This window comes from Leptinotarsa decemlineata, unplaced genomic scaffold (assembly GCF_025532065.1).
Source record: "Leptinotarsa decemlineata unplaced genomic scaffold, Ldec_3_MD MMD2_tig00001064_RagTag_RagTag, whole genome shotgun sequence".
NCBI classification, from domain to species: domain Eukaryota; kingdom Metazoa; phylum Arthropoda; class Insecta; order Coleoptera; family Chrysomelidae; genus Leptinotarsa; species Leptinotarsa decemlineata.
Window position 1 is genome coordinate 226,105 of NW_027412558.1, and position 27,927 is coordinate 254,031.

A 27,927-nucleotide genomic window follows, 5' to 3' on the forward strand; every position below is an offset into this window, starting at 1 on the left:
TATTGAGGGGAAGATTATTTTCGGTAAACCAATCGTACAAAAAGTCAAGGTCTTTTTGTAATATCAAGCAGTCCTCCTGTGATGTCATGGGCCGAAAGATTTTCAAATCATCTGCAAAGAGTAAGAAATTGCTAGAGAGATTATTTCCTATGTCGTTAATGAAGAGTGATAATAAAAGAGATGCTAAATTGCTTCCTTGAGGGGCACCACTGTTTGCAATAAATCGGAACGACTTGTGACCCCTATAATCTACGAATAGGATACGTTCAGTTGAGTATGAGCGGAAAAGGTTTAAGAGTTGGGAGTCGAATCCATATTGGTGAAGTTTATTGATAAGAATGTTATGATCCAACTTGTCAAACGCCTTCGAGAAATTTGTGTAGACAGTATCTACTTGTAGGTTATTATTAAGTGCATTACTTACTGATTGTGTGAAGCACATTAAGTTAGTTATAGTTGATCTTCTGCTAAAAAAACCGTGTTGATTGTTTGAAATTAAATTCTTAACATCAGGAAAGATTCTGTTGTACAAGCCTTTGCAAAGTTTGATAACAAGGTTATAGGTCGGTAATTTTGGATATTGTTTATGGCACCAGCTTTGGAAATTGGGCAAATTTTTGATATTTTCCATTTGCTAGATTGAAGATTGTCTGTAATGTTATGGCTAGGAGGTGTGCACAATCTTTAAAGAAAAAGCTAGGTATGTTATCATCTTCGCTTGTGAGTTTTGGTTTTAGTTTGTTGAGAGAATTGCAGATTTCAATAAGTTAAAAATGTTTTAAAGAAATGATAGGATTGTTTGAGGTAACATTCGTGTGTTCATATGATTGTAGGGGTGGAGAATATGCACTTGTGCGAATGCATTAACGATTTCAGAGGCATTGTTGTATGCAACATCGTCCCAGAATAGAATACTAGGAGTTCTTGATGTACCTTTCTTATTTTGAATGTACGACCAGAAATTGGTAGGATCTTCTTTAATTGCGCTTTCAGATGTATTTTCATATTCTCTGTATGCTAAATTGATGTTTGTTTTGATGGATCGAAGAAGAGATCGGAATTCTTCTTTGATAATACCTGAGTCTGTAGTTTTCAGTTTTCTAAATACTGATAATTCTAGGTGAAAAACTGTAAACGATAAAATAATGGTCTATCAATTAACAGCCCTAAAGGTTGGAGTTTTTCCCATTCAATTGTCTGTCCTGCACGTCGAAGCATAGAAATATTTTTCATCGAGACAGGTAATTGCAACAAAACCTAGATAGAATAGATAGAATTAATCGGAAACCCTCTCGAAAATTCCAAACACCCGCCACTGCCGGAATAACAATTCCAACACCAGCACATTTCGCATCGATCAGTGCCTATTTCCATACACATCTTAGTAACTGCACTTAAAAAGTTTGTATCGATTGTTTCCTAGCAATTTCTGAGTCACTTCGACCCAACGTAGGGTAGCGCAGTTCACCGTCCACCCACCAGAAATCAAGCACGCGGCGACAATGTTTTGTTCGATTTTTGTGCACTGAAGCCTGAAGAGGAAGCGGAAAACCGCGTTGTCACATGCATCGAGAGCAAAATGTATTCGGGATTAGTCCTAGCAACTGTTTTATCAGTGATCGCGAAAAGTGATGGGGTCAAGCAGGTACTTCGGCTGGAAGGAGACGTCAAAGTCGCCCTGCTGTTGGAGAACTGCAGGAACGACACCGAAGCAGTGCCTTACAGGCTCCAATCTCTGGTGTCTTCCTCCATCTGGACCACGGAGCGCATCAACTTCTTAGGAACCCTGGCACCTCTGAAACTGGGGCTTAGTGTGTACGAGACTTGCACTGGCAGTGACTACTTCAAGACCATCTTCCACCTCTACGAAAGCGATGACTACCTGCTGGGGCTTGTACATGAGGACAGGCTGGATGATAAAGTGCTGAAGTTCTGTGAGGCCCTGGATGTTCGGACTAGGCCTACTGCGAGGTTCCGAGGGTTCTTGTTGAAGGCTGGAATTCAGTTTTTGAGTACACTCGGTTGGGTGGAGAATGTCACGGTTTTTGCGCCAGACGATGATGTTATGAAGGAGTTTTATTTACACTCCAAGGCTGAGTTCATTTGTATCCAGGAATGCGTTGTCTATGAGTGAGTATTGAAGTCAATCGTTCAAGTATGTTTCTTTCAAGGTAGTACGACAAGTTATACACAGTCAAAATCAGTTTCATTGCATGGAACTCGCTTTATCTTATCTCTTAATGAAATATCTAGCGGCATAACTTTAATTCATTTACTGATGAGCCGTGCTCAATTTTTTTTCGGTTCAGTTTACCATTTCAGCAAACATTCTATATTTTTGCAGATATTTTATTGCCACTTCATTTTGAAAGAATATTTTTGTCCCTCTGCGAAAAAAAATACTTCTGTTCTTCAAAACACCTCTTTCATTTATCACCGGTTCAAATGATATATAGATAAATATAATTTGCTGTCTTAGAACAACAAATAAGCAGGAACCAGTCAACAAATTATGGAATTCGCTAAAACTTTTTTGTCAACCATTTGTTTCATAATACATGAAAATTCTATATGAAACTTTTGTAAAAAAATATGAAGTCATGACTAGAAATTAAAAATTCCTCATAGCAAAGTTTCAATCTGAAATTCTTAGAGGGTATAATGTGACTTTTTTTGTAGACGCTTCAACAAGTTTCCTGGATCCTCTCATATGGGGTGATATTTTTCAATTTAAAAATGGTGTGTTTGCAAAGCTTTTTACTTTCTGAGAACAGTGTGTTTTGCCTTTAAAAAACAGTGAAATTGTTTATGAAGTTGACTATGGACAAGAAGTAAATCTCCATTTGTTCTTTGCTAAGTATCAATGTTCAAAGATTCTTGGTATCCCTTTGGATTATATTTCGTAAGAATCAGGCTCACGAAATCCAGAATTAAAGTACTTGTGACAATCAGAATTCTCTGTTTCTCTCATAGAAAGTTGTTTTCACGATTATCAGGGCCCAGCGCTGCATCAATAATAAACAGCTCGCTTTTGCGAAACAAACATCGAGTGAAAAAAAAAATTACTACTGAATCCTCAAAATACAATGCTGCATCTATGCAAAACAATGTTTTTTTTTCCATTGTAACGTTCAGTTCGCTTGAGAAACCCCTACAAAGTACTCTGATAGCAATTTTTTGAATAGCAATTTTTTTTATTCAGTTCGTCATTTTTGAAAAAGTCGTAGAATTGTTGATATTTCTTATTTATTATGACTGAAACGTTTAGTTTTGAATCATCAAAGTCAAATTTGGAAGTGACTAATTTCACTTTTTCTCTATTGAAGCACAAATCATCCAAATCTACTTACAGAGATTTTTCCATAAAATTTTTCTAAAGCGAACAGTTTTGACAATTTCAACGCTCATCATTTAATATCAAAAAACAAGTTTATTTGAACTGGCATCGTGAACATTTTTATATCGACTCTATTTCAGTACAATTTTTCAAACTCAAATCGATTTTTAATGAATGCAATCACTAACATTCAGCTAATCAGTGTTGAGACTAAATCAACATTTTCATACTTACACACCTCAAACGCAAATCATCACATATTCGTACGCTCTCTACTTTCTAATGACTCATAAATTAATTAATGAACCCATCCATCTAATGCAGGTGGTAAACATCCTGTGTTGTTATCGTGCACTTCTATTTGGATTATGTTGTTTCAAAAAAGTTTTGCCAGTTTCATTGTCATTTGTTTTTGTAGCTCCATATCTCAATAAATATTTGTTCTAATCTGTCATGGCATATACCGATCGATCACATCCACCTTTTCAGATAATAGTGATGTTTGGTTTTTGCCACTTCAAGCTTGATTTTTCCCAGACCTCCATTGAGATTCGAACCCTCATTGGCAGATAATCTTCGAAATCCAAATGAAAAGAAGAGAGAAGTCCCTTCCCAGCGGCAAAGCAAAATATTGGATTTGTAGTCTTTTCTAACAGATCGTTGATTCATAATAAAAAAACTGAAGAGACAGTTGAAATTCCTTATTTGAAAAAAAATTACACAGGAAGATCTTGTTTCCCAAAATACAATTTGCATTGAGTCTATGTAATTCCTGTCAATATGATGTTCTATTGAAAACTCATATAAAAAGTAATGAATTTTAATTTTGTTGTTACAGGAACAACTGCATTTTGAACATCAACAGTACAAATCCGTTAGTTTTCATTGGCAATCAACAACAAATCGACCACTTCGTGAAAAGTCAAGACTGTTGTAGTAGCACCGACGATATACAAATTCTCTTCATACCCTTGGATGGATCTTTTCCGACAGGTGGGTCGCAGAAATAAAAACACTCGTATACTCAGTTATATTCATTCATGAATCAATTACAGATCTTCCTCCAAGGAGCTTCGTGATCATGCCCCCACACAGCCCCCCATCAAAGACCTACCAGCACCCAGACAACATCCTGCCGTCTCCAGTTCTTTTCGAAGCAGCAAAACCTTTATTGTCATATGTGAGTAACATTGGCAAGTTCCTTGAGAATAACTGCAACGAAACTCAATACAAGCTCAACTGCCTCAGGAACAAATTCCGAAAAAACTTTCGGCCACTCCTCATATCCCCCACTGGCATTCTTGAAGCTTTGAAGATAGAACCTCTGAGGGAAAATTTCGTGTACCACATATACAGGGTTGAAACTGATATAAATATTACAGCGGTGCAGTCCCTACCTCTGTCTGCAGTATTTTCCTATGGCGTTTTCGACGGAAATTTGACCCTACTGGATCATAACTTTGACCTAGGCTTCAACCGCTCTTTGGCAAACACCACAGCAAAATGTATGAGCTTCTTCTCTGGAGGTCACTTAAAGTATGATTTGATCCCGAATGGAGAATTGAATTTCAGAACCGAGGCTTGGGTGTATGCCTTTCTGTCTCTATCCCTCCTTGGAGTACTTTTCTGCATCGTCATCCTCACCTTCCTCTTGATCTGCATATTCAGAAGAGACATACTTGAAGGGAACCCTATCCTAACCCTATCGCTGCTACTGGCCGTAATGGTGCTCTTCTGCGCCGTCTTACCATTCAGTCTTGAGTACGACAAGTTCACCAGCAACGCGCTCTGCATGGCCAAAACCCTGGGAATCACTCTCGGCTATGCTTTTGTCTTCTCTCTACTTCTATCGAGATGCATTCTTCTAGCGACGTCTTCTAAGGAGATAGGCTTCATGTCGCACATAGCAGGGCCTGTCCAGGCTTTTCTCTGCTTGTTTATCTTCGGTGTGCAGGCCGCGTTGAGCCTCCAACTCATCAGCAAGTGTCTAGAAGTGTACAGATGCCGCTCCTTCATATACCTCATGAGTTACAACGTCATGCTTCTTCTACTTCTTCTCTGTCTTTGCCCGCTGATCTACAAGTGCCAGAGGAACTATAGGGAAGGAAAATACTTCACCATAGCTATAGTTCTCACCACTTGTTCTTGGAGCGTTTGGGTGCCGTTGTTTGGGGTTTTGAGCGAAGAGTGGAAAGAACCGATGTTGTGTTTGGGGCTGGTTTCTACGGCGGCGATCTTTCTGGGAGCTGTTTTTATTCCTAGGACGTACTTGATGACGATTGCTGCTGCCAGGGATAAGATTACTAGCACTCTGCCTTCTCTAGCTACTGGAAATAGCACTCTGGATATATACAGGGCGAATGCGCAGGTGAGTTTTGTATAGTTATCTACGTCTAGTTTTGGTTGGATAAAAATAGAGGCTACTTGAGAATTTCATCTCAGTGTGGATATTGGTAATCATCAACTGATATTACTTTGTGCTAATTGATATAATAACCAAGGCATGCAAAAACTTCTTCACTTTATGATATAATAAATAACATCGAATAATTAGGACACCAAGTATATTTGATTGGGATCTCACCTAGTCGTATCGCCAATAAGAAGTGAATAAATGAATAAATATTAATATCAAATTCAGAATATGCCTTTCTAAGTTTAATAAGTTGTCTAGAATTCGTATGAGGTTCTGAAGACTAACTTTTGTTTTTCTATTCAGCCTATCTATGACTGCGTTAATGTAGCTGCAATCAACGCCGTGGCAGTAGCCAGGGCCGGAGTTACAGCCCCCACGATGCAGACCATTCAGCAGCCGGACCTGTATTCATGTCCAGCCCTACCAGATGATGACGACTTTGATTTTAGATGCGATACTCCACCTACTACAGATAAGATAACTAGATTTTAGCAATTATAGATTTTATACAAAATAAGCTGATGAGATGAGTGAGATTTTCGATGTAACACAAGAAAATCTCTTTCGAAAGAAACGAAAGGCACGTTCCAATGTTTTAGTGAACTTCATGAATACTGAGAATGTTGAGGAAGCACATTTATCCTTGTTCGGATGGGATGTCAGTCCTGAAATATGTCTTCTAAGTGATACTGTCACTATATATAACTCTCATATTTTAAATTCAGTCATGTACTCAAGATTGAATCTAGGTATAACTTTTCAGATATTATTAACCGTAATTGAAGACTTGCCCTTTGAAAGAATATTAGTTGTAAACTTGGTGTACTTTTTCACTTTTATGGAATATTCAACAATTTTTTCCACCTTCCCAGCAGGATATTATTCTGAAAATATGAGCTAATATATCAAAAATTTCACTTCCATTAATAATCACTCGAAAATCTGCTGCACTAGCAGATGAAATGAATAGCAAATCTTTCACTTTTATAAAGTACATTTGTATTCAATAGTTTTTGCATCTGCAGGTTCACTAATTGCACCAATCAAATCCTGAATTATATTGGAGTGTCCATGTGTAAGTAGCCTAGTATTTTGTGGAAGGAATCGAATGTGAACTTGATATCGTTTTTTATTGTGAATATTTTTCTTTCATTGTGTCAGATGTATTAGAAATAATTTTAGCTCTAAATGTGTATTCATTTGACGTTTTACGTAAAACTCTGTAACAGAAATTCCGTCCAAATGTAGAATTTTATAAAATAAATATACAAATAAAAGTGGTAAGAACATAGAAAATTTCAATCTCATTATTCATAAGAACATATGAAGTTTAATTCCTCACTGTTAATGAGTATTCTATCTCTTAGAGTCTGTTTCAACTGCAGCAATTATATTTTTACATATTCTAACATTCCAAAAGAATGCAAAAGCTGAAAACAATCCGTGCGTTAAATTCGATGTTCCAACACACATACCAACAATTCCCGGAACGAACATTCGTTCAACTTCTTGTGTGTTCTCCCATATGTTATAAAAATTGCCTTACGAGACTGTGGCGCGCTGATAACGAAATTCCTAACGAATCTCCAACGAAGCTGCAAATTTCCCATTGGAAACCGTCCTCGCCGCAATTTACTATCCTTCGCCAGGATAATCAAATCGACTCGGTCCAGATGCTACTCTATCGAAGGACTCCAGTCACAAATACAAATTCGAACCAGCAACATGCAAAGTCTTTACGACACACTCACGGAAAATAATATATTCGTGTTCGTTATAGTGTATTTGTCGTTTCTTCTGGATAATGTGTTGTTGACTGTTGTAGGTAAGTATTCACCCCTATAAAAATAAAGCAGTTCAAATGACCAGGAGAATAGTAAACATCAAGCTCCCTGCTTTGCTATCCTGTAGAATTTTAAATACAACCACTTTTTTTCTTCTTTGAGAAAGCCATTTAATAATCTTCCAGTTCCCATCATCCCGGACTACCTGTTTTCCAACGAACTTAACGTGACGCCTGTGGATGACAACAAACATTTCGGGTTGGCATCGCTGAGCCCTCTTCAGCGCAAATATGAAACTTTGGAAGATGAAAATGGTCCTCTTGGAGCTCTGCTGGCGTCAAAAGCTTTCGTTCAACTAGCTTTCACTCCTCTGGTGGGGTATTTGATCGCTGCTGTGGGGTGTAACGTTCCTCTGCTGATTGGATCCTGCAATATGCTTCTAGCTTCGATACGTGAGTATTGGTTGAGAAGAAAAAAGTTGAAGAACATGAAAATGAATGTACCGGAATGATACGTACTTTGTTTTCTTTTTGTAACTGAAGACTGTCGTAACATTGATATCATGCTACTGATTTTTTGTTGATCGTCTTGATACTTGAACAAAATAGTTATAACTCAGTTTTGTTTATCGTTACTATCATTTCTTTTCTATTATATCGACAATATCTATTCAATTCCATCGTAAACAAAACTTTATTCAATCAACAATTTACTAATAGATTATCCGGCATATTTTATCGACTAGCAACTGTTATAATTAATTTTGTGGTAAATAATCTTCATGTACAGATGAAGTGTTCACTATTTTCTAGTTTTCGCTTATGGAAACTCTTATGGGGTTTTGGTTCTCGCCCGCGCCCTCCATGGGAGTGCCTCTGCTGCTATTGCCATCAGCGGAATGTGTATTCTAGCCAAAGAGCTTCCCAGTAATCTAAGAATGAAAATAATGCCTATTGCTTTTGGTGGAATCGCTTTAGGAGTTCTTATCGGTTATCCACTTGGAGGAGCTGCTTACCAAGCATTCGGAAAGACCGCACCCTTCTTATTCATTGCGGTTTTCATCATCATAACCATGGGTAAGAATGAGAATGGTTAATAAATCGATATAGTAAGCAGTAAACTGTTGATTCATTTAATGTTTATTGTTACAATTTCTCACGTCACTCCCAAATTTTTCAGTTTCGACCCTTCTTACTTCACATTTCCTTCATCCACTTCCCTCAATTCATTTTATGAAACACTTGAAGAGTGTTTAGTCCGCAACCAAAGCTTGAATCTGCTTCTCTCCTCTGTAGGTTTACAGATAATGTATCTGAAGGAGGAAGACATGCAACCCGAATCATCCATACTGAGGAGAAACTACGAGGAATGTCTGATCCTTCTGAAAGATAAAAAATCGCTTATAGCTGCCTTCACAATCTGCGTCTGCACTTCATCGATGGCCATTTTAGAACCTTGCGTCCCAATGTGGCTGCTTGCTAGATTGACCCCACCACCTTCCAGGTGGCAACTTGGAGCAGTGTTCATCCCAGACAGTATTGGATATTTCATAGGATCCCAATTTGCAGGTGAGTCAGTTACAAGCAGTGTAGGTTAGGTTAGGTTAGGTTAGGTAGGTTAGGTTAGGTAGGTTAGGTTAGGTTAGGTTAGGTTCGACCCTTCACTGCAATCCGGAAGGGTTTATTGTGGTTGACATTGATCTGACAATCATCACATGAACAGTCTGGCTTTGTGTAAAACTTTTTCCAAGTAAGCGTCCCAAGTAACAAGCAATGTAACTGCTCTCACGTTTTTTGGGAGCAACATTACCGGTGTATTCACTGAAATATGTCTTGTCTTGAGAGTTTCTTCTACCTTGTATATGATATTTACCGGAATAGATTCTGTTTTATACTGAACATCAACTTATTCCTGATTATATTTATAGAATTCGAAAGAAGCTTTTTCAACAACAATCAAATTCTAATCAAATTTATAATTTTTCTGACAGAAACTATTTTCCCAGGTTTACTACCAGTCCAACCTTGGCGAATCGCCATAAGTTCCCTGGTAATTACAGGCTTAAGCTGCTGCGGGCTACCTTTAGCAGACACCATACCCCAGTTGTCCCTACCCCACTTCGGTATAGGCTTGGGGGTTGGAGCTGTTGATGCTGCCCTCGTTCCCTTGCTGGCCTCTTTTGTTGACAACAAAGGAAGCAACCAATACGGGCCCATATATGCTCTTCAGCAAGCTGCAGTGTCGGTCTCCTACTCATTCGGACCTCTCTTTGGAGGACAGGCCATTCATATCCTTGGATTCCCGTGGCTGATGAGGGTGGTGGGGTTTGCCAACTTGCTGGTATGTCCGCTGCTACTGGAACTTGAGGAACAGAAGGTGAGAAATGATTGAAGTGAAACAAGAATTAGTTATTCTATTAACAAGCTTTGACTTGAAGTAAGGCAAAAATTTTGGTCGTGACTTTGTGGCTGGTGAGAATGATCAAATTGAGTTTGATTCTCGTAGATAATGTAAGGTGTATAGGAAGATTATGGATTGAACTGTCTTTGTTGATGAAACATGATGAAGGTGGCTTTTTTAATGCCGTAAATAACTGTTTTTATAGTTTTCGAATTCCGTCTATAAGGAAGAGAAATAGCAACTGAGTTACACAAATTCAATGCAATGATTCAGTTGTTTACCTCACCCAAATGGTCTCTTAACTTCCCGAAAACTGCTCAGTCGAAAAAAAAAATTGTACAAAATTGCATATTATTGAAATTGCAGTTCTCTTTAAGTTTCATTCTGTAACATTATATTTTGTGGTATCGCCCACTGACTGTAAACAAGGTTTAAACCTAGATCCACTACTTTTCTCTATTTATACCAGCCGGCTCGTTAACTTCCTCACACATTGTTTTTCTCATTTGCACGCAGACGACACCCAGCTCTATACCTCTTTCAAACCTGAAGACGCTGATGAGGCTTGTGTACAAGTTAATGAAGACAAAAAATGTCAGAGGGATAATTGAAGACAAAGTAAAAATAAAAATACTCGACAATGATTTGTCCATTGTAGATCAAGCGCAAAGTCTGAGGCTCATTCCTGAGAGTAATTAAACATCCGAAACCCATGTAAAATACCCATTCAGAAGGCTTATGGAACTCTTTATGGAAAAAGAAACTAATTCAGTGTACGGTTCCCGCTCAACGGAAGCATATGAACAAAAATGCAAAAGATTAACAATTCGTGCTTATTTCACAGATTAATCATAATAAAGATTCCGATCTACTTACATGAAAAAAATTCATTTCGAATTGATGATCATACAATCAATTTCCGATTCAAAGGTCTTTTAACTTCGCCAATTCAAAAGGTCCTTCACTTACCAAATTGGCTACATGTACAACGGTATACCAAAAGGAATTAAAATAATTGATGTGATTAAGTTCAAGTACCACTTTTTGTGAAAGCAATAATTCAAACAACATATTTAATGATAATAATAATAAATATTTTTATTGTTACACAAACAACAATAACTAAGTACAAAGTGAAGTAATATTTCAGATTCTTGAGTTGTTAAGAGTCTCTGTACCTTTTTTTCAATGTTTGTATTCTACGCATATTCCTGTAAAAACAAGATCATGTTTCATTATCAATTCAATAAATCACACCTAGTTGACAAAACTGAAGATAGATTGTAAAGTATAGCAGTAAATATGATTATTCTAATGGAAATGTCTTTGCAATGCATTCATTATTTCTTTTGTTTCATTTCAGGAAAAAATTCCGATCACGTGCAATTCCTATCAACCCTATTCAAGTGTTGCAAACAGCTTGGAACCGGAGTCTACAGAATGAAACTTCATCAGAATTAGAAACCAGATTACTGATATTTAACCTATCAAATTGTTATTGTTATAACTGTTAGAACAATCTGTCAATATCTTTTTGAAGTTATTCGAAAAATAATTCAGATTGCTGGAGGAAACATATTTTTTCTTTGTCAGTACAGTACCAATTTGATTCCCCTGTATATACTCGCCTAAGATGTCTTATGTGAAATACTCAATATGAAACTAACCCATTTGTCGACTCCCAGGTGTGGACCAAATCTAAAATTTTCTGTAAAGTGGCCAGCGTAATTACCCGATCTAACTCCTGTGAACTCTGATAATCAATATTCATTCCAATATATCCTGCATTTTTTCACTCCCGACCTGTTTTATAAATGTGTAAATCGAAATTTCGAGTTACTCAATCAGGCATAGTCAAACAACCACTCCATCACCGCCAGCAGGAAATTTTATTAATTCCCAACGCGTGTCAGCGTGTTATTCCATGTGGACTGGCCGCAAATGGCAAATAAACAGAGGAGATTCTTCTTAACTTACTGTCCAAACAAAGAGATCAAGTTATCCGGGCATGCGGTGCCCCATGAAAACTAATCGAGTTATCGGGGTGTGTTTCCGAAGAAAAAAATTCATTGGTGTGGATTACACGAGATCTGAAACGATTTCAGATCTGAGTGGGCTTAGAACATACGAGGGACAAGTGCTTCACCTTGCTTCAGGGGTCAAAAGCAGTTTACAACAGAGTATTTCATTATCATGAATTCGCACTTATAAAGTTTTCAGAAAAATATTTCATTTTTTCGTAAATTCCAACACTATGAACTTTACTACCCTGCATTTTGTGAACTGTACAAGCCCAGCATAAAACAATTGGCAACATTCTACGTTCAGCTGTACAATGGCTGAATTTACCTGGAAATTGCACAGATTTCAATTGAATAACGTGAATCCCATCTTTGCCGAAGTCGATACAGACTAATGGAATGTCCGCGTCATACATTTGTGCTCTCCGGAAACAGGGCTATGTAATTTCTATTATATGACCGATGACACCATTCACTAGACCCTTAGACACATTAACATTGTATCGCAACATCACCTTGCCCCCAAAAATATTTCCAACTCTTTAGGCAAACCCCCAGTCTTGTTTATATCAGATTTAATTTTTTTTCTAGTCATTTTTTTTATTGAAGCCAACCCTGGATGTGGAATCTATTTCATGGTGGGCCTACCAACTGCCTATCATAAACGAATACGTATACAAAATTTTGTGTCCCTGCTATTTACCGCTGAGGAGATCTCTCGTACGGAGCCGATCCTGGCAGCAGCATCAGGTCACATTTATGATTGACATGCATTGTCATCGGTTCTGGACCAGCATGCAAAATCTCAGGTCAATCGAATACCGGAAAGTGGGTCGAATTAAACTTGCAAGATTTGTTAACATACATACAAGTCAAGTTAAATAAAAGCTTTTAAAAAAACTACTGTCATACCCTAACAACTTTATATCGGTGCCATACTGGCGTAACAAAAAATACAGAGTTCTAATAGATTTTTTATTGTGAATTGATTTTACAGAGTTCAAAATAACAATACCGCCTAATTATTATAAAACAGATATTTTTTGTAAAATAACTCCATTAATAAAATTGTAGTTCTCAATTCAAGTACATGAGCTCAGAAGCAACAGAATTAATTATAAGGTGGGTTAAACAAAATACTGATACAGGAAAAGTAAAAATTATATATATACACAATTGTCATTCGGTGTTAATATCTTCATTCGGGTTTGAAGGCCTTTGTAGTTTGGAAGGAAGATAGTAATAGTGAAAATCTCGGCTGCGAAAGCCTTAACCAATTAATTGTCATTCAATTTTGGCATATCCGACACTACAAAACTAACTGGGAAATTGTGACAAACAGTAACACTAAAATAAAATAAATACTGAGACCTTCTATCAAGCGTGTGTTTCTTTATTTGAATATCTGATTAAAAATAATTCCTGATGATAGATTTCGCAACCCAAGAAAACCTGTAAGATGATAACTACATGCTAAATTACCGCTAGTAATTCACCAAGAAAGTTATACCAAGGTAATACATTGTTCTAGTAAACAAGAAGTCAGGAGAGACAATAATTAACAACTGAACAAAGAACTGAAATATAGAAAATACCATGATGATATAACAGTTTCAGTTGTCAAGATCGTATTATCAGTAATGTATGTAGTTCGCTGGAAAAGAAAGCACCCTAACTTCAAAACACCACAGTGAAGATATACTGTCATGAATTCTGCATTTAGCAGCCTCTACAAAATCTGCTATATGGAAATGATTCTATGTAAACTCTTCAACTACTTACGTAAACTTGACATTCGAAACAACAACATAATGAAGTTCATTCAACACAAGCACTTATTCTCAAACCACTAGCCCGATCTACCCTGGCCTTGCGTTGAACTTAGTTGCCATCTCAGTTTTGCCAACCGCTGGTATCCAACCATCAGGCCTACACTGATCGCACTCACAAATGCCCTGAACCAAAACAGGACTCGGTAATAGAGGTTGGGGATTGAACTGGGAGTTAAACAGCGGCCAAAAAGGGTACAAGCTAAACGTTTTGCTGCTTGGAATGAAAGAGAAGCTGCCAGAGTGGGGAAGCATGTATGGCTTAGTTTTTCCCACGTTGGCAACGGGTTTGAAAGCCGAAGAAGACTCTTCTTGATTGTGCTGGGACTCGCTGTCGCAGTCTTGCTTGTTGTTCAGGTTGAAGTGCTCAATGGCTTTCAAAAGGTCGTGGTTGCATCTAGAAGTACATATTCATACTGTAATCACACCTAAACCACATTCAATCTAGTCCTTACCTCTTCAGTACGAGTTCCAGTACAGCCCTCTTCTTGTTCGGAAAGAGTTTCGCCAGCATCTCTATCGAAGCTGGACTCACTACGATCTCCTCTTCTGCCGGATCTGAAGCCCCTTGACAATCGCTTTTTGGATCAGGTGAATCGGCTTGTGGGGAGGTGACTTGCATGCCGAAAATTCGACCTGGTGGAAGGTAGTCATAGGTGGTTCCGCTTTCTTTGGATGCTAGATGGAGAGCAATGGCATCTTCAGCTGCTTGCTGGCGTTTCAAAGCCACCTTGAGTTGAGAGGGTATTATTGAGAGACTATTTATACGATACGGAATGGTTTGGGCTTTTCAAAATGCTAGATATTTTGATTGTTTCCGTAATGCAATTGACTTATTACTGACTTATTACTATTTTTCATGACAAATTGAACAATCGTATGAATATATCATTTAGCTCTAAAAGAGCTTGCAAGAAAATGCTATGTTATGGGAGTTTTAAAAAGTCATATGAACGTTGATGATTTTTCATTATAGCATATTATGGTGCAGCATAATTCTTTCTGAAAAATGGAATAATAGTTAATTATATCATATCACTATTTTCCACAAATTTAAAACACCAAAAGAATGTGCAGTAGTGATAGTTGTCAATGATACTTATTCACGTTAATGAGCTGAATGAAATTGTATATTCTATTAGGTTCAGATACTCCACAAGAATGATTCTACACAAAAGCAAAATTGAAAGCTTCTGGTTTCTACTTCTACATCTTCATACAGAAAATGTGGAAAACTCTTGACGAAAGTAAGGAAACTATTGAATTTAGAATATTCCTCACAAAAAATTATAGATTATGGACAACAAAGCCCTTTCGAAACAACTAGTTTAACATGAACATTGATTTAGACAAAAATCAGTTTTTTCTATTCAATTTACACTCCAATCCAAATAGAATAAAAAATATCTTGAACAATAAGAGAGGCAAGAGAAATATTAATAGCATGGTCAGAAGTATCTGATGAATTTTCCTTTCACATAGAATGTAAAATATGTCGGTAACTCATTTGTTTTTTATATTTGAACGTCTGAATTTTCTGATAATAACGGATGATTAGAACTATTCATATCCTTTTTTATCGTGGACTAATAGAAAAAAACAAAAATCTTATGTCAAACATATAATTCTCCTTTTGACAAGAGATAAATAGAAAATGTTCATTTAATATATTGATAAATTATTTGAATAAAACTTTTCGACAAATCAGTTATTGTTATTACCATTTCCAATAAGCTCTGTTTCTTTGCAATTAATCTAATTTTCATTTGAAAACTAAAAGTATTCATAATTTCATCGAAATTAATCAAAGTTCCTCTGGAATATCACTATTTTGAACACTTTTTCGAAAGACATGTATCAGAAACCCTATATGCATGTAGTAATTAGGAGGATCTTCACAGAAACAGACACCTTTTTTTCACAAAAAAAGTTTAATAAGTACATCTTCAAAAGCCTAGGGACTGCTCCAAAGAATAGCGAATAACTACATTACTTAATACGTTCAATGAGGGTGAATAATGATCAAGTTTATTCGTGCTAGTGGGGTAAAATCACGGAATAGCTATCGAATCAAGATATCGGATTTGCAATGATTACCAATGAGCGCGCTGTTTGCTCAAAAGATACACGATACCTCACTAATGGAATATCGATCATACACTTCACCATGTCATGATATCGGGTTTCCTACAGCGAAGTGAATGATTTAACATCGATATTGCTCAAATAGAAACAAAACAATATTTAGACACATCTTCCTCATTAAAAGAAATTACTTTTTGAATTACATCGTTGAAAAAACATCAGTATCAAAGACCTCAAAAAATAGACTGAATATTCAATAGTAGATATTTCAGCTGGAGTACCGCAGGGTTCTGTGCTGGGTCCGATACAGTTCATTTCATTAATGAATGATTTGAGTAAACTCATGGATGATATACAGCTTTCTTATTGGGAAAGGATAATATCAAATTACAGATGTAGAGATGCTCAACTGATTTTTTTACCTCAAAACAGAAAAAAAACTTCAGTTGATCAAGCTGGGTTAGTTTATCTCATTGTCTCTACAAAATTTTTTGGACAGCAAATTGAAGTGGGGTGTTTTATGTATCAAAGTTAACTTGGGGTTCGTTCGTTATATAATTTTATAAATTTTTGTTTCGTGCATTTTCATTTGTTGTCTTTTGAATAAGAATTTTTGTGTAGTTGATTTATACTGGAGCAATCATTGAGTCTCTAATACGCGAAGAAATCGTAAACACATTCATAAAAAGACTAGTTTCGGATATTTCAACACAGTAATTCTCCCTCACCTGTGCAGCCATGATCCTCTGCCTCTCCTTTATTAGACCACACTTTTTGCAGGAACAATTTTTATAGATACACTGCTTCTTGTGTCCCCTCAATGTGGAAATCATCCCATGATTTCTGCAACGAGCACATTTTGGGACTCTTGCAGGTTTGTTATCATGGGCCACCATCCTGAAAATAAGAAAGATTGACATCTCCATAATAAGATGAACCATATCCAGAGTAATGATAAATATTCCAGACGTGGTGCGCCAAACTGCACTAAAATAAATAATATTTCAACTCAAATTCATTGCATCCATGTCCTATGAACAATGAATAGTTCACATTAGTAAAAGCTCAAGATATCACAACTTCAATCGTACAACTTAAATCATATTTTTTCTAACATTTATATGCATATTTATATATTATGAGATTTTCTATGACATAAACTTAGATAGAAAAAATAGATAGATAGATAGATATTCATTTATTTCTACAGAGTATATTTAAATCTTGTAAAAAAGTTAAAAGAAATACTTTGTCCGAGAAATACGTCAGTGAACAAAATTAAAAAAGATTAATAAGATACAAAATTTGAATACAACACGTCACATTCACATGTAAGTATAGAGTTGAAAAGATAAAATTTAACATATACTGTTAAAATATTCATCTATAAATAGTATAAGGCTCTATATTGCATAAAAATTTTTTCACAGACTTCAGAAAACCGCTGGCCAACCCAATGTCTCTTATATCCTGTGACAGAGAATTAAAAAATTGAATCGCACTGTATACAGTACTTCTTTCATATAGAGTATTTTATGTATCGGATATAAAAAATCATTTCCAAATATTGTTCCATACTTATATGTTTTATGATGCTTTTCAAAGTAGCTTGGTTGATTAACTAAACATTTTAATGACTCAAAAATGTATATCGCTGGTACCGTTAATAATTTGTTCATTTTAAAGATTCCTCTACATGAGTCTTTGACCTTCATACCAAAAAGTATTCTGATTACCTTTTTTTGGCAGAGAAATACTCTGTTCAGCTCATGACTGGAGCCCCAAATGATAACACCAAACTGTATTGCAGAGCAAAAATTAGCGTAGTAGACAGTCATCAGCACATCACTGTCAACGTGTTTTTTTGAGAATTCTTATAGCATATGTAGTTGAAGATAGTTTTCTGCAGAGATTGTCTATTTGATTCACCCAACTTAAGGTGTCATCGATATATATACCCAAAAACTTCACAGAGGTGTTGCAAGTCACTCTAAAATCATTAAAAGTGATGCTCTTCGATGTCTCTATGCTGTTATCAATTTTGAACATGACGCAATCTGTTTTTTCATCATTTAAAATCAATTTATTTTCCAGAAAAAAGTTTTTTGCACCTGTCAATAATAGGTTAGTATCATCAGCATAATTAACTATGTGAGCGGAATTTGAATTTACCGCCATGTTTATGTCATTTGTAAATATAATGAAGAGTATTGGGACCAATATACTACCCTGTGGAACTCCCATAGACGTCTCCAAAGCCTCTGATCGTGCTGCTGTATCTTTCAAGAATATAGTATGACTATAATTACACCTCAACAAATGCTCTATTTATTTAGCTTTCTTTATCAATTCTTACTATTATGTTAGATTAATTTCTGAGTTTGCTTCTCCCTTATTTGCAAACTTATACATTAAAGTTTAATGTGTAAGTTTGCAAATGTCCTTATAGGACAAAACTGTAACGTTAGTTACAAATAAAAGTGGTGAAAAACATAGAAATTTTCAATTCTCGTTTTTCATTATGATTTCCTACCATGTAGTAATGACTACATCCATCAATTTCCTTCTTTCCTTCTTTAATGTTCCTATAAATTATACCAACCTAAATTATACGATTTAGGGAACTCGAAATGAGCATTTCCTGATGTTGCCGAAGAAACATCGAAAACAGTTTTTGGCAATCCCTAATTCAGAATATTTTTCGTTCTTACCTTCAATTCAAGGAGATGTCCTTTGAAAATAGTCCTTGATGTCCAAAAAAGCACTTCAATCCACTCACTCACCACTGTATCACCGACCGAATATAACAAATCATTTATAAAGAATACAAGAAAAGAATGATACGATTTTCAGCGTTTTCATGGATGATACAGCACAGCATCCCAGTTTCAGCCAGTGAGAAACTTCGTTGTTTTACCCCGCCTCGCACCAGAGATGCCGTCCGCCAATAGCTAGGGTGGTAGCTCTGAAAACACCGCCCCTTTCAGGATGATATCCAGCGGTTTAATTTTAGGTGCAGGATAGATTTCGATTTGCTTTTAGATTTGGCAACAATAGAGCAGAGATGTCTGTTGTGTTTTGTCTGGTGTCAGAGAAAGAAACGTTTTGTTTATATGATTTTCAGTAATAGTTTGGAGAAATCACGGCTCATGCTGTCACAGAAAAGTGATATTTTTCGAAACGGAATAACGAATCTATGCCACAGATTATTACATAACTTTTTTAGGCCAATATAAATAATTTCTGAAGAGTAAAAAACAGTTTTGTATGAACCGCATAATAGTTTTGTATAAAATTTTCAAAAGAGGAATTGGAAAAGGAAGTTTTTTCGTTTTCAATTTTTCCCATACAAAAACAAACTCTTTGAAAACCCTTCTTGTTTTGTTTCTATCGTGCTATAACTTTTTTGAATTGAAATATTCAGTATAACATTTTATATCGATGGAAAACCTAAAAAAATACCTCATTTTCAGCGTAAAATACTCAAGTTCTGAAACACTTTTTTTCAAAATGAATAGTGGTACTATTTTCAATAAATCACTCTCATTCGGATAAAATCATCATTTCTATGTAAAATTTGTCAGATAATGCAAATAACTAAAATTATGGCAGCTCGTTTAGAGATTTTGCAAAAACACAAGAAATGTAATACTCTTTTTGACGTGAGTTCGAGAATAATATTGCAATTTTGGTGCTTATTTTAGACAGGTCGGGAAATATTGCGAATATAACGAGGAAGTTGATTTAATCAAAAGTTGGTCCAAGTCGAGAATCATGAAATCTAGGGAATTTTCAGGAATGAAAGATGATTTTTCACAAGTTCCACCAATAGTAGACCTCTTCAAATTTCAGGTACTTCACACAAAATTATATTTCACGTTCATCCCGTTCAATAACTGCGCAATATGAACCACTGAGAAGTCCAATTAATAACTAACATCTCGTGTTGACAATATTTGTCAACAAATTGGTTAATTTTTTGAAAATTTAAATTATTATACATTTTTGGATGATTTACGTTTCAAAAGTGATCCCTCTCCGTTCTCAAAATCTAAAAAATATTGCCAAGACCTCACTCGATTGGAACTAGAAACGTATATTTTTTTCGACGTTCGTCAACAAGAATCTGTCCATTCCGAATATTACGCCTCGAACAAATAAAAGCCACCTAGGATATTTTCTGCCGAATGATCCATCCAATTGTAACTAGATATCAATACAAATTAGTCCGGAATATGCTCGAGTGTGACGTATTACTGTCAGTTTGTTAAATAAACACAAGTCCATTAGATTTGTTGCATCACACATGCCTGGACCACCCAGATTCAGCTGAAAAATCCTTATAGAACGGAACACCACCTTTGCAGTAGCGCACGGCGTCTCATATCTGTCAAAATAAACATCCTGCACATTTTGCGCTTTTGGGTGACGGGGCGCTTTTTTGTGTTTTGATAATGAATTAACAACATTAAACTCTTGTTCCCCATTTTCCTTTGTTTTCGTGCCTCTGATGTCTGTTATATATGTCTTCAACTTCTTTAACATAGCTAAAATAATGTTTGAGACCCTCTTATGAAAAGTATTCATAGAAATTATTGCTGAATAATGAAAACATAAAAAAATATTCATGTGTGTCATAAAGATTTGTGTCTAAAATCCATTATAATATTCCTGTCTACATACACTCTAAACATTCACGGACTGTGACATGTTTCAGTTGTCAAGATGTAACATTTCACATATTTCGTTTTCTCAAATTAGACTGATTTGTTTGTAAAGAGTTACATGGGCAATTAGTGTAACAAGAGGTATGAACTTCAAACACCTTTACTTTTGTCACAATATATTAAATCTCCAGAAATATACGGCAATCAGATGCAAAAACTTTTATAGTACACATTAAAAATATTTTCACCACGATTGAAAATCATTTGTTCAATACTCCTTCAATAAACACAATTTGATATAGAAATTCAAGACTGTTGGACTTGGTTGCTGTCTTTTCCATACCTAATAACAAACCAAAATAGTCTCAGAGTAAAAAAGTAAATGATCTCGATGAAACTGAGCACGCTGCAACCCAAAAACAGTCCAGCCATACCTCCAATATATACTAAAAAAACACATTCCATTACTTGACAACTGATTATTATAAGCAGCATACAGAAGTTACCTAGAAGATCGGAAAAGCTGAAAATAACGTCTCTCCTCAGTCGCATATTGGGATATTCCTTCAATCCCCATTGCAAATTGGATCCCAAAAACCACTCTCTTGTATCAGTGTCCTCAATAACAAAAATAACTTCGTCACAGTTTGTCAGGCAAGAACATTCATCCTTCAGAAGAATCAGTCGTTCTAAAATTCAATTCACTGAGATACATTATTTATTATCCGGGATAAACGGTACAAGGTAACTTCATCAGCTACTGATTAATGATACCAGCAAATGGTTACTGATACCAGTAATAGTACACAGTAACAGTTACTGGCACCAGTAATTAGTTACTGATACCAATAACCAGTAACTTGCACCACTAATCAGTTACTGGTACCATTAACTAGTAACTGGTCACTGATTTATGGTACCAGTAACTGGTTCTGAATAAAATTCATTGTGAAGATCCTATAATTATTGTCATGAATAGTTTTATGGATTTTCATCAAGTAACGGGTCAGAATATTTATTATAATACAATTATCCATTCGTGTATTGGATTTCTGAGATATATAAATTATTGTCAACGATACACGGTACACGGTAGCTTCATCAGTTACTGATTAATGTTACCAATAACTGTTTACTGGTACCAGCTACTGGTCAGAATATTTATAACAATAAAATTATTTATTCACCCAATTTCTGAAGTATATTATTTATTATCCATGATAGACGGTAGCTATCTGTTACTGGTATCAGTAACTGGAACCAGAAACTGCGCGACTATTGAGAATTAAAACGAGAAATCCAAACACCTAGAATAGTTTTGTGTCAAAAACAATTCAATCAGTAATATAACTCGTATTTGACTCGTTTTTTGAACTTCCACGTTGGACTATCTCAAGTTTCTAGTCTGACGGAGTGAGACCATCTGGTATCTGGAGCAAAAGTTCTTCAAATATTTGATGGCTGGTAGATCTTGCAGAAATGATACTCACCTTTATATTTTGACAGGCAATGCAACCCTGGAACATCGCAAATCTTCTCCTTTTCTGAAAGAGATCGAAAAATAGAAGAAAATCGACAATGTTTTCCAGAATTTTTCTCATACCTACTTTTCTGTAAAAGTGCGGAATGCACCCACACAGTTTCATAGCCAGAGTTGCTCTGCACTCCATACGGCAGAGGACATACGAATATACAGGGGAATGCGGCAGTTTACTCTCGTAGTAAAAGTGACACTTTCTCTGTTTCACTCTCAATTCTTTAGCATCTTCGCTGGTAAAGATCGTCATACCTGTGAGATACAGTTGCAGGAAAATTCCGTTAGAGGCGTATACGTATTTGCTAGCTATGTCTGGCACTTCGTAAGGTCCATGAATGAATACCTACAAAGATTCCAGCTTGATGATTTTTTTCCAAAATAGTTCAGATGATATAAAACTGGAAGTATTCTGTTTTTACAAAAATTCATCCTCTGATACCAGAATTATCAAATAAATATATGGAAAGTATATTTTTTGGCAAATATACCTGTCTAACCTTGTTTTTAGCAGAGTTCTACAGACACTGAAATACGTTATCATCTCCACCCTGAAAATATTCATTTTGAAATCTTTTAACTACCCCCTACAATAATTAAGGGCCTGAAAAATCCTAACCCTGCACAAATATTCTGAATAAATGCCCACATTCATTGGTCCATCTGTAAATTGTTTTATAGAAAAGTATCTTTCCCGAAAAATTCAAAATGGCCAAAATCAAACCAATCAACAAATTGAGTAAGCTTAATGAAATCACCTACAGACCAAATTCGTTCCTAAATTGATTCGCCAAGGTAATGAAATGTAGCTAACTTGTTCACAGTTTCTTTGACTTTCTGCAAACATTATGACCGAAGTTTGGAATTTTTGATAATATTAGCTCAGCTAGAGCTGCTACAACTTCAGATGTCTTTCTTAAGTTCAGCAAGTCTTTCGAGTGGTGAACAACAATATAGATACTCTTCAATAGTTTATAAATGATCTGATCTCATAGTAATCATGCCTTGTTGGAATTGTTGATAGAACATCGCATAGACCAGAGTTGGTGTTCCACAAGGATCAACTTTGGGACTCATTTGCATTCATTGTATATCAATGTTTTTGTCGGCAGAAACTACATCATGTACTCTGATGATACGTATCTGTTAGTGACAGTCAACATCAGAATTGAAAATAGTTGATACCAACATTGCAAGTGTCTGGTTCCAGAATAATCATCTGAACATAAATGGACCAAAATCTGTCTTCATTCGTTTTCAGCTGTATCGGAAAAATCTGTACTATAGTTCATTAACCATTATTCTGGAACAATAAATTGATGGATTTAGCCGTTACTACGTGGTAGGAAATCATAATGAAGAAAAGAGAAATGAAAATGTTTATGTTTTTACCACATTCTCACTGCCTTTGTCTGCGAATAATCTAGCTAGGGAAATTGTTATAATCACACAGATAGGTCATAATAATGGTTTCAACGCAGATACTATCCAGAAGTTAGTCAGGAAACAAAGCTGGAAATTCACTTATAGATTAATATGCCCTCAGGTCAAACAACCAGAAATGAAAAAATGGGTAAGTCTAACATATTTTGGAATGGAAAAAGATAAGACATGCCAGGTTATCTCATTTCCTTTTCAATGCCAAAGATAAGGTGGACAAGTTGGAGAAATCTGTAGTTTATAAGCTTAAATGTCCGAAGTGTGATAGTATTTATGTGGGACAATGTGGCCGAAATTTCCAAAAACGATATGCTGAACATCAAAGGTCCTTCAGAATAGGAAAAAATTATTCGACGATTTCAAACCATTCCTTGACATGCAAGCACGAATTTCCGAATCTAAACGATACGAAAATTTTGCACTATGCAAGGAAGGGTTACAGACTCGATTGTTTAGAATCCTTGGAAATTCACAAGCATAAACATTGCGTGTGCAACCTGTTAAATGATCAAATCGATTTAGTTTACTCGTGAATGGACACATCCGCATTGTTAACTGTAAATTCAGGTACTCCATCAAGCCTAGTACCTCTATTAGTACCTACACAGATGGTATATAAGGGCTAATGTAATGAACCATTGTCAGTTTATTGTATAAGTTTGAGAATGTCCGTATATGACGAAACTGCAGTAAAGTTAGTTACAAATGGAAGTGGTAAAAAGCATATTAAGTTTCATTTCTCTTTTCTTCATTATTGTGGAACAACTTGTTTTGTTAACTTCTTTATTTGAAGATACCTGATACGCACTAGAAATATTCACAACATTAACGAAAACTTCACCATCTAATGGGCTTATATAGAATAATTCGGCTTGAGGAACCAACTTCCAGCTTCCTGAGTCCCAATATCTGAAAATAAGAAACATTATTACATAAAGGCAGGAAAAAGGACCATGACCCACACTTGTTATTATTCACATGGATAAAATGATTGAGGAAAGCTCATCAAGTAAAAGGATACAGAATACAGAAGGATGTAGAAACTTACAAATTGAGGAAGATTAACAAAAATACTCAGAAGTGATGGTAACGGGATAAACTAGAATGAATGGAAATCGGGATTTGATGAGTAAATATAGATCAAGATAGAAATTGATGGAAATGGTGGACAGGAAGTTAATACAACAGAATTGATGAAGCAATGTGAAAATTATTTTTTTTATTCAAATTTATGTTCCATCTACTGATGGTACTGTGAAATTGATCCCTTCAGAAATAAATCAAAGCTCGACAGACTATGTGAATCACGTGTCTTTTATTCCTTGGGTTTCTTTTCGATTGAGGCATTAATTTGTTGCCAAAGTCAAGGCTGAAATGGAGATTATTCCAAAAAAAAATTCTAAAGGGATCGAACTTTGCTGGTCACACTGAATACCCAAACAGTTGTAAATATATCAAAGTACTCACTTTTGCGAATTGTAAACAGCAAGATGCGAATTGAAGCTGTAACACTGCCCCATTTCCGTGATAGTCTGCTGGAGGGACAGAGCTGTACTAGCGCTCAAAGAATTCGTCACCGTCGGATTGAAATTGAATCGAAACTTCCTGATCAACTCCATGTAGTCGTCTGGAGACACTCCATTGTACTCAACAACGGATTCCAGATTGCTGTACGTCGCTTCCGATAGAGATATCACGAACTGTCTGAAGAGGGATTTGTTCGATATGTCGGTAGCTGTGCTCAGGTAGTCGTCTAGTTTTTTTGTGTCTACTTTGAGAAACGGACAAATGGTAGCTGAGGGGAAGGAGGTGTTCCAGGAGAATCTGTCGCGTTCCATGGATATCACGGTGGGATTTTCCTGATATCTGAAATTTGACAATATAATAAAAATAGGGAGATGTTTTGAACAACTGGCACCACTTTGAAGAACAGGCTTCACCGTGACACCTGGTCGAGTCCAGACAGAGCGGATCACCTTCACAAAGGTTGTATTCCAGGGATTTCCCCAGCTCCTTTCTTTCTGTAACTAACTATTGCTGCTGGAACCCTGAACATTGGAGACATGAGGTCCTTCTATTATTTGAAATGGATGACCTTCCACTCTACGAGCATATCTCTGGAGAAAAAGATCTCAATCTGGCTTCGAGGGTGGTGGAGGGATACACGCTTGTTATCCACACAGAATAATTCTGATTAGACAAAATTGCAATGGCCCATCTCGAGAGAAGTTGGTACCATGAAGCATCTGTTCATTGGGTTATTATCCTTTTCATTTCATTTCATCTTTATTTGTCTCAAGAAAATTTTACATTTTATAGACCATTCCAAACCTTAACCCGAATAACTAAAGATAGATGATAGAATTATTTGTAGTCCTGGGAATATAATCAAGGTTGACAATGATTGTGATACGGGATATTGAAGAATAAAAACATATTTGATCTACAAAAAAGATAAAATACATTTTAAGGGATTACTAAATATGAATATATAAAATGTAAAATGTGTGAATTATATATAAAACGTAAATGTATAAAATATATGAAGTATGCTGTATAAAATGTAAAAAATGTATATAATTTGAAATGTATAGAATGTCAAATGAATGAAATATAGATAAATATATGGATATATACCGTAACAATAAAATGGGAAATTATATTCAATCACTGTGATAATCAATGAACAAATGCCAATTTTCAGCGATCAACTGAGTAAATTCTTGGAAGTTGTAAATACAGTTACTAGGTGAGATACATTTCAATTTGGATTTGAATTTTTTTGGAGGTAAATCTCGAAATTGAGATGGTAAGTTGTTATACATTCCCGTATTAATTTTAGTGGTTTTTTGAAGCCTTGTTTTTGGTTCAACTATTCTGATTTTGAACCTTGTATCATATTCATGTATCTTTTCATGACTTTCACAGCATTCAATATTATTTTTAATATATATTAGTTCGTGGTATATAATTAAGGCATAAACAGTCATTATTCCTAGAGCCGGAAATAAAGGCCTACAACTAGCCTCCCAATTTGACTTTGTAATACATCTTATGGCAGAGTTTTGTAAAATTAGTAGTTTAACTATGTGTGTTTAAGCTGCATTACTCCAAGATGAAGTAGCATACTGAAGGTGTGAATGGGAATAGGCTGCTGTTTGATTCACAAGGTCTCGAACTTTTTTATTAGCAAAAACAGCCTTGGAGAGTTTAGTACACAAAAAATTCACATGTTGTGACCACTGGAGGTGACTGTCAATTTGTACACCTAGAAATTTCACATTTCCATACATTTGTTCCTGATTAGCAGAATTATTTGGCCTACAATCAAATTTTAGGCTTATAGTTTTACTCTCGACAATAATAAGGTCATGAACTTCTGGATATGGAAGGTCTACATAATAAAATGGTACTATATGGATCCTGTGAAGTCGTCAAGAGTTCGGATGTCCTGCTTCATCCTCAACCAATTAGACATTTCATTTTTGAAGCAGCTGCTTGAGCGGCGGAAAAACTTGATTCGGTTTGCAATACTGAACTGGGTGACCACAACTGTCACTAAGTTCAGCAAAAAGTCTACGTTAACACCACAGGGATCATTATACTCTTGCGACTACTCAATGATGAACATACGAATGAAGTCTTCTTCAACAATATCGAAAACCTCACCTTGGAAAAACAATTCATGATTTTTGCAACGCAATAAAGCACTTGCTCATTGGTCATTGCTTATTCGTAATATTTTGGACAAAAACAACACCGTAATCATGCCTCAGCAACCGAATTCACCATGATTGAAGAAATCTATGGAAGGACGGCATTTCTTCTGAGGGGGTTTACTTTGAAGGAGACAAAATAGAAATTGGTGAATGAAAAAATATTTTTCAACAGGACTGAAAATTCCCCTTATATTTTGAGGTATCTTTATATTATTCGTTGATACTTACAGAATACGTATGTTTCTCCAAGAGTTATGCATTCTACATTGAATGGAAAAACTTGAAACAAATACGATTTCCTACCTGGTCCATGTCAACGAGCTCAAAACGGATGCCCCGTATACTGCCGCTGCTACCAAGACGAACCATATGAACCTTTCTATAGGATGTCTGTTTTCTTGTGTGATATGCGACAATCCACCGATTGAACTCTGAGAAAAAAACAGTTTAATAAAATCAACCAACATCCTGCATATCGAAGATTTTGGTTTCGGAGACTTGATAAAGTTATTTCTCTGAACTTTTTTCGGTGACATCCCAGCACTTTTACGATCGGAGGTATCTAGAGTACAGAATGAGAGAAAAAGTTCTGCTTTTGGGTCTACCTAATGATGATTTGTATATGAATAATGCGTCGGGGAGCTTTCAAAAGCCTTGATTTAATATTTTATGATTCGATTGTGTTGTTATCGAAA

At 35.8% G+C, this 27,927-nt stretch overlaps 4 protein-coding genes across 4 annotated transcripts; 2 read left to right on the top strand and 2 right to left on the bottom strand.

Annotated features, from left to right (window-relative positions):
• The first annotated feature begins 1,352 nt into the window (after window positions 1–1,352).
• Window positions 1,353–7,035, top strand: boss (G protein coupled receptor bride of sevenless). The gene is made up of 4 exons (XM_023173335.2): window positions 1,353–2,130; window positions 4,176–4,330; window positions 4,393–5,705; window positions 6,057–7,035. The coding sequence occupies exons 1-4, from the start codon at window positions 1,580–1,582 to the stop codon at window positions 6,243–6,245; spliced, it is 2,208 nt and encodes a 735-aa protein (XP_023029103.2). The 5' UTR covers window positions 1,353–1,579; the 3' UTR covers window positions 6,246–7,035.
• A 117-nt stretch (window positions 7,036–7,152) lies between these two features.
• Window positions 7,153–12,136, top strand: LOC111517235 (synaptic vesicular amine transporter). Its single transcript, XM_023173313.2, has 6 exons — window positions 7,153–7,578; window positions 7,723–7,989; window positions 8,350–8,613; window positions 8,833–9,105; window positions 9,543–9,913; window positions 11,301–12,136. Exons 1-6 carry the CDS (start codon window positions 7,479–7,481, stop codon window positions 11,379–11,381), a joined length of 1,356 nt encoding a protein of 451 aa, XP_023029081.2. The 5' UTR covers window positions 7,153–7,478; the 3' UTR covers window positions 11,382–12,136.
• A 788-nt stretch (window positions 12,137–12,924) lies between these two features.
• On the bottom strand, window positions 12,925–19,307 carry LOC111517236 (doublesex-Mab related 93B). Its single transcript, XM_023173314.2, has 4 exons — window positions 18,584–19,307; window positions 16,601–16,769; window positions 14,243–14,517; window positions 12,925–14,184 (listed from the first exon to the last, which is right to left on the bottom strand). Exons 2-4 carry the CDS (start codon window positions 16,766–16,768, stop codon window positions 13,818–13,820), a joined length of 810 nt encoding a protein of 269 aa, XP_023029082.1. The 5' UTR covers window position 16,769; window positions 18,584–19,307; the 3' UTR covers window positions 12,925–13,817.
• A 1,451-nt stretch (window positions 19,308–20,758) lies between these two features.
• On the bottom strand, window positions 20,759–27,821 carry LOC111517228 (sodium channel protein Nach). Its single transcript, XM_023173307.2, has 7 exons — window positions 27,536–27,821; window positions 24,981–25,379; window positions 24,311–24,422; window positions 22,143–22,419; window positions 22,030–22,083; window positions 21,046–21,228; window positions 20,759–20,985 (listed from the first exon to the last, which is right to left on the bottom strand). The coding sequence occupies exons 1-7, from the start codon at window positions 27,766–27,768 to the stop codon at window positions 20,846–20,848; spliced, it is 1,398 nt and encodes a 465-aa protein (XP_023029075.2). The 5' UTR covers window positions 27,769–27,821; the 3' UTR covers window positions 20,759–20,845.
• Between the last annotated feature and the right edge of the window lie 106 nt (window positions 27,822–27,927).

Excerpts from the sequence above, each read along its gene's own strand:
- boss (XM_023173335.2), top strand. The coding sequence starts at position 1,580 with ATGTATTCGGGATTAGTCCTAGCAACTGTTTTATCAGTGATCGCGAAA. Across the intron at positions 2,131-4,175 it reads CAGGAATGCGTTGTCTATGA|GAACAACTGCATTTTGAACA; the intron begins GTGAGTATTGAA and ends TTGTTGTTACAG. Across the intron at positions 4,331-4,392 it reads GGATGGATCTTTTCCGACAG|ATCTTCCTCCAAGGAGCTTC; the intron begins GTGGGTCGCAGA and ends AATCAATTACAG.
- LOC111517235 (XM_023173313.2), top strand. The coding sequence starts at position 7,479 with ATGCAAAGTCTTTACGACACACTCACGGAAAATAATATATTCGTGTTC. Across the intron at positions 7,579-7,722 it reads TGTGTTGTTGACTGTTGTAG|TTCCCATCATCCCGGACTAC; the intron begins GTAAGTATTCAC and ends ATAATCTTCCAG. Across the intron at positions 9,914-11,300 it reads TGGAACTTGAGGAACAGAAG|GAAAAAATTCCGATCACGTG; the intron begins GTGAGAAATGAT and ends GTTTCATTTCAG.
- LOC111517236 (XM_023173314.2), bottom strand. The coding sequence starts at position 16,768 with ATGGTGGCCCATGATAACAAACCTGCAAGAGTCCCAAAATGTGCTCGT. Across the intron at positions 14,518-16,600 it reads AGAGGATCATGGCTGCACAG|GTGGCTTTGAAACGCCAGCA; the intron begins GTGAGGGAGAAT and ends TCTCAACTCAAG. Across the intron at positions 14,185-14,242 it reads CTGGAACTCGTACTGAAGAG|ATGCAACCACGACCTTTTGA; the intron begins GTAAGGACTAGA and ends ATGTACTTCTAG.
- LOC111517228 (XM_023173307.2), bottom strand. The coding sequence starts at position 27,768 with ATGTCACCGAAAAAAGTTCAGAGAAATAACTTTATCAAGTCTCCGAAA. Across the intron at positions 24,423-24,980 it reads GCTGTTTACAATTCGCAAAA|ATATTGGGACTCAGGAAGCT; the intron begins GTGAGTACTTTG and ends TCTTATTTTCAG. Across the intron at positions 22,084-22,142 it reads GCACTTTTACAGAAAAGTAG|AAAAGGAGAAGATTTGCGAT; the intron begins GTATGAGAAAAA and ends GATCTCTTTCAG.